The 6,428-nt window shown below is 30.5% G+C and overlaps 1 protein-coding gene across 2 annotated transcripts; it reads left to right on the top strand.

Annotated features, from left to right (window-relative positions):
• The first annotated feature begins 811 nt into the window (after positions 1-811).
• On the top strand, positions 812-6,185 carry ALG10 (DIE2/ALG10 family). 2 transcript variants are annotated; one of them, XM_078979256.1, is made up of 9 exons: positions 812-997; positions 1,218-1,344; positions 1,463-1,650; positions 1,752-1,840; positions 1,933-2,266; positions 2,922-3,174; positions 4,272-4,409; positions 5,373-5,577; positions 5,677-6,185. In XM_078979256.1, the coding sequence occupies exons 3-9, from the start codon at positions 1,561-1,563 to the stop codon at positions 6,077-6,079; spliced, it is 1,512 nt and encodes a 503-aa protein (XP_078835382.1). In that variant the 5' UTR covers positions 812-997; positions 1,218-1,344; positions 1,463-1,560; the 3' UTR covers positions 6,080-6,185. The 2 variants fall into 2 exon arrangements, with proteins under 2 accessions (XP_078835382.1, XP_078835381.1); XM_078979255.1 differs by having other exon boundaries at positions 1,510-1,650.
• Positions 6,186-6,428: the final 243 nt, after the last annotated feature.

Here is a 6,428-nt window from a genome sequence, read left to right on the forward strand (position 1 = left end):
AAATCAGAAAACATATATAGTAATTGATACATTATTATAACCTTGTGTAAAAGTGACAATGACAACATAATTGATATTAGATCTGACAAACGTGTCGTGACGTGTCAAAAAATTATACCGGTTGAGAGGGCTTGATCCTAACTCGACCCGTTTAATTATTGTGTCATGTCGTGTTAATTCTTTTATTTTCGTGTCGGGTTTCGGGTTGTAGTTTAGGCCTTGTAAATATGTTATGTCATGTCGAGTTGAAATATTTTTATGGTTGAAGAGTAAAAGATGGAAGGCGAAAAGAAAAAAAATGAAACGCTAGAGTTGAGAGGTTGAATGACAAAATTCATAGTAAATTTAGAAAGAAAATAAAAAGAGTTAGAATTGATGAGCAAATGGGATAGATGACGACAAAGAAGTCACTTTAAATGTTTGAATTTTAGTTTTAAATCAGTTTTGACCATAATTCTATCCGTTTGATTATCATGTCTGCAAATCTGTTTACGTAAACGTGCAAATCTGTTTACGGAAAAGTATAGAAATCTCTTATACATGCCCACTAATTGTAATGTCAGATTTTAGCCAAAGTTATTATTCGATTTGGAGGGTTTATGAAGTCCGTTTTTACTGCTTTACAGTCTTTGGAGATGTTTGACTAAATTTATTTATGACTTATTTTTTGAGTTTCTTTTTTATAAGCTTATTTTCTTAGTGTAAATTATAATAAGTTAAAAAATAAATTAACTTATTTAGAAGTTAAAAAATAAATTAAAAAAAATGAACTTATAAAAAATAAGCTCGGAAAACCATACCCAAACAACTGCTTACTGGTTTCTTTACTAAGTGGCACATCCCTTCACCCACATTTTCTCTGATTCATCGACTTCTCCGATTCACTTCTCTGTCTGCATCAAACTTCGTTGGACTGCTCGTTATCTTCTCTGTTTGCTAGTTCTTCATCGTTACATTTAGTCTTCTCTGCAAATCGCCGGCGCCTTCGTCTTCTCAGGTAACTTCATGGCTTATAAACCCTAATTATCAAAATCAGCTTTCGTAATGGTTGTTGATCGGTGGTCTTGCCCACCAATCATATTTTTCCAACTTTGCGTGTGAGATCACATTTAAAACGGTGCAAATGGTTTATTCATTTGCGTAATTTTTGTTAAAATTCGCCCACATCACAATGTGCTTGAGTAAAACGTTTAATTTGTGTTAAATTTTGCTTACAGATTTCAAGAGGAAGAATGTCAGGAACGAGAAATATAGTGCTTCTTCCCCACAGAGTTTAAAAGGATGCGATTAAAGCAGGCGATCACATCTGCACTTACAGAGCTTAGTTTGCTTACTCTCCCCATGGTATCAATTCTCTCTCCCTCTCTTTCTCTCTATATATTTGTACCTCAAAAATGCTGTTGATCCACACTATAATTGACGAATTTCTACAATTTCTCATCTATTTGGATTTGGAATGTAGGATTTGTTATAGTTTTTGTATGCTCTTGGAATTTCCCCCTTTTTCAGTTGAACTAGGATCCAATTCAAAGTAATCCCCACAAGAAAGAGTGATAAAAAATGGGCAGAATTACAGTTGCATTGATTGTAAGCTCATGGGTCATACCCATTTCCATCCTTGTCAATACAATTGTTCCTGAACCCTACATGGTAATATAATCATCAAATTCATAATTTTTTTTACACAAGTTCAATGAGACAAAAGTTACAAATTTTTATGTTAATTTGGTAAAATTGGAATGTTAATGTAGGATGAGATCTTTCATGTTCCTCAAGTTCAACAATATTGTGTAGGCAATTTTAAAAGTTGGGATCCTATGATAACCACTCCTCCTGGATTGTAAGTTTCACTTTAAAAAATTCTTTTTAGAATTAGATAATCTTATTTTTAACACACAAATTACTTATTATTATTATTATTTTTTGTTTCAGGTACTTCATTTCACTTGCATATATTGCTTCTTTATTTCCTGGCATCCTATTTATACAACCACTTTCAAGTTTTATAAACTCCTGTTCAACATCAGTTCTTCGGTCAACCAATGGTCTTCTAGCTGTAATTTGCAGCATTTTGGTTCATGATATAATCAAATCTTTAAATCCATCACTTGATGACAAAAAAGCAACTCTTTATGCAGTTATTCTAGCCTTATATCCCCTTCATTGGTTCTTCAGTTTTCTTTATTATACAGATGTAGCATCACTCACAGTAGTTCTTGCTATGTATTTTATGTGTCTCAAGAAGAACTACATCTCCAGTGCTTTGGTAATAATTGATTTTTTTTTCTTTAATTATTTTACCATTTGTTTTTGGTTAAGTTATCTTCATCTATTGGGATTCCATTTTGAAGTTAAAAAGGACATATTGACTTATGAAGGTGGGAAAAAGGGGTTTTTTAAAAAGTGTTTGGATTAGCTTTTGTAGTTGCAAAAATCAATAAGTCAATAAGTTAAACAGTGTTTGGCTTAATTTTGTCTTTTATCTACTTTGTAAACCTAATAACTCATAAGTTGTTTCAAGAAGTTAGAAATTGTGACTTCTTGAAATCTCGTTTTCAAAGAATAACAAAAAGCTGTTTTTAAAAGGGCCTTTTTCTATACCCAAACACTTTTTTTTTCTTCAATGAGTTAAAAAGTCATTTTTAGATGAATGATGGCATATTTTGGGGAAATTGTAGGAAAAAATAAACAAGGGTAAATTTGTAAAAGGGAAAAGCTTATTGTCTTGACTTTCTCTAGTAAGCTGTTCTTTTTGCATTTGGTAAAAAATGAATATCCATATTTTAGCTTACTGGATTAATTTCTGTCCTTATTTAAGTAAAAAAAAAGGTTAAATGCAAGAAATATCAATTTAGTTTTGTTAATTTGTTTATTATATCTTCTTACTTTGCAATAACTAATTTCAACTAACTACAATGCAGTTTGGAGCTATTTCCATAGTTATAAGACAAACAAATATTATTTGGATGCTATTTGTTGCATGTTGTGGAATTCTAAATCTTATTGAAGCTAAAAAGAAACATGAAAATAATTTTTCATCAGAGCCCCAATTTGGTCATTTTGCTTCAAGTAGTAGTGTTAAAGTCAACTCTAATCTGAAAAGGAGAAGATCTGGTAATGCTATTCACACTTCAAATCATTCCATCCATGGAAAAAGTCTTCATCAGTCAACAGGTTTGCATATCTTTATTTTTATTTTAAATTCGATTAAATCCGCATTTATGCAATAATGTTTCATCTTTTTAACGTAGTTATATAAATTGAAAGATAGTTTTATAAATTGGTAACTAAATGAAGATTAGGAGAATAATCCAAACATGGTTATATAAATTGGTAAAAAAAAAAGGTAAACACTTTCAATTCTGTGAATAATCTGTGGTGAATATTTCGTATAAAAAGTTAAAAACCACTTTGTTGCATAATTTGGGAAAAAGGTAAAATGTTATAAATGTAAATTTTAAATTGGGCTAAATGTGTATTAATGCAATAATGTTTCATCTTTTTCTCAATTTATGCAACAAAGTGCTTTTTTTGTATAAAATGTAACAAAGCTTTAGGACCAAAAGATACAATATTTTATAATTTGTGTAAGTTGCATCAAGGAGAAACATTGTCGTGTAAATAATCATTTGTTAAATAAAAATTTGTTGCTTATTTTGGTCCTAGAATGAAAGGTGACTACGATTCTTTTATTTTGAAATTTGAACAACCACTTTGTTGCATAAAATTGTGAAGGGAAATTGTCAGAAAAGTCCCAATATTTTCGGAAAAATTACACTTTATTCCTAAGTTTTTTTTTGAACATAAAAGCCCTGATTATTTCATTTTAGCTCAAATTAACAATTTTTTTTTCTTTTAACAGGAAATGACATATTATCGTGTTTTTACAAATAATTGGGACTTTTATGTTGAAAAAAAAACTTGGGACTAAAGTGTAACTTTTCCGAAAATATTGGGGCTTTTCTGACAATTTCCCAATTGTGAAACAAAAAGGTGAAATGTTGTTGCATAAATGCGCATTTAACCCTTTTAAATTCACTAATGTGTATTCAATTTTAGGGCTATTTTGTTCACAAGGGCGTTTACGTCTTTTCCACATTATAAGAGATCGAAAAAAGACTCTTTGTCTCACCTTTTACTGTGGGATGAAAAGTTGCAATTTTTGTCTCGTTAACATTAGAAATGAGGGATTTTTTATACAGATCCTTTTAAGCCGACTTTAAGGTTTATAATAACTTCTTTTATTATATATATCTATATTTATAATGCAGGTTTATTTAGTGAGATTTGGAGCATATTATTAGCAGCTTGGAATCTAAAGTTTGAGCTTTTTGTCTCTTTTAGCCCTTTTTTTGCGTTGTTGCTGGCTTTTGCTGCATTTGTTGTTTGGAATGGCAGTATAGTTCTTGGTAATTCACACTTCCATTTCTAACTCTCACCTTAAAATTGATAAATGTAAGGGTAAAATAGTCATTTAATCTCACACAAACGGTTTATTCAGTCTAGAAAAACAACACTTTATCCAGACAGACATCATTACCCGTTCAACCCGCTTATCCATACATGCTTTAGGCTATGTTTGGCGCGCCACAGCTAGCTGATAAGCTAGCTTATTTTTCGAGCTTTTCTATGTTGTCATGTTTGACAAGCTAAAAACTAGCTTTTTAAAAAATTTCCAAATATACCATTTAAATAGGAGTAAATTACACGAATGCTCCCTATGGTTTGGGGTAATTTACACGTTTGGTCCCTAACTTATTTTTTTAGCTCGGAGGTCCCTAATATTTGTTTTTGTTGCGCGCTTGGTCCTTGTCTTACCTAAAAACACTATTTTGCCATTGATTTTTTAATTTATTTAAACAAACACACCCCCAACCCCATTTTCACCTCACCTTCCAGCATCTTACCTACCCTATTTGGTTTAAATAAATTAAAAAATCAAGTGCAAAGTAGTTTTTTTAGGTAAGACAAGGACCAAGAGTGCAAAAAAATAAACTGCAGGGACCTTCCAAGTTAAAAAAATAAATTAGGGACCAAACGTGCAAATTACCCTAAACCATAGGAACCATTTGTGTAATTTACTCTTTAAATAGTTATAGAAACACATTCTTGTAAATGCCTTTTTATGTCATTTTTTATATCTTTCGGCTAGCTTTTTCAACTAGTTTTATCAAACACCATTTTTTATCAGCTAGCTTTTCAGCTATCAGTTACCTTTTGATTAACAACTATCAGTTAGCTTTTGATTTAACAACTATCAGTTAGCTTTTCAGCTAGTACGCTAAACATAGCTTTAATAAGGAAAAAAAATAAAATTATAAAATGATGAAAGTACAAGTGCTTCTCTCTCATACTTTTATTTGTTTTTGTAGGGGCAAAAGAAGCTCATACAGTTTCTCCACATTTTGCTCAGTTATTATACTACGGTTTAGTTTCATCTTGTTTTATGGCTCCTATGCACTTTACAACAACTCAAGTTACAATTTTGGCTAACTCTTTTTGGAAGAATAAACCTTTAAGTTTCCCACTTTGCTTTTTTGCTTCCATAATTACCTTTCTATCCATTCACTATTTCAGGTTTGTCTCTTTATTTTTCTACCTCAATCATTTTGAATCAACTCAATAACATAAATCTTTTTATTAACATGATTTTTTTAAAAAAAAATACCATTGCAGTATTGCTCACCCTTATCTACTTGCTGATAATCGGCATTATCCCTTTTATCTATGGAGGAAAATTATAAATTTTCATTGGTCAACAAGATACCTTCTGATTCCCTTGTATCTTTACTCATGGACTTCTATCTTTACTCTATTAGCAAAAGTTGAGAAGAAAGTTTGGGTGATGGTTTATTTCTTGGCTTCTGCCACGTGTCTAATTCCTACTCCATTGATAGAATTTAGATACTACACAATACCTTTCTTTTTCTTGATACTTCATTGTCGTATCACTAATGATAGAGTGTGGTTACTTATGGGATTTATATATACATCCATCAATGTTTTTACTATGACAATGTTTTTATTTCGACCCTTTCGATGGGATCATCAACATGGTATTCAAAGATTCATATGGTAGATCATTGTTGAGAGTGAGATTTGTTTTTCATTTTTTTTGATAATTTTATATCAAGTGTTGTAACATGGATATTGTAAATATTTTTATTAGAATATTATTCGGTTAATGATTTGTAGGGTTACGATTGATTTGTTGGTATATGAGAATGTTTCATTTCGTCTTGTTTTTTAGGTTTGTTCTATCTTGACTAAATATTGTTGAATATTTTATAAAAAATGAAGTTATTTTTTTTTATAAATTTATAATTTTTTATTAGTCTTGGAGGTAAAAATTAAGTTTATGTTTGATGAAATAATTGAAAAGCTAATTGTTAATTGTTAACTGCAGAACTAGTTGATAGCTGAACAAG

This window comes from Lactuca saligna, chromosome 2 (genome assembly GCF_052625555.1).
Source record: "Lactuca saligna cultivar CGN05327 chromosome 2, ASM5262555v1, whole genome shotgun sequence".
Taxonomy (NCBI): Eukaryota; Viridiplantae; Streptophyta; class Magnoliopsida; order Asterales; family Asteraceae; genus Lactuca; species Lactuca saligna.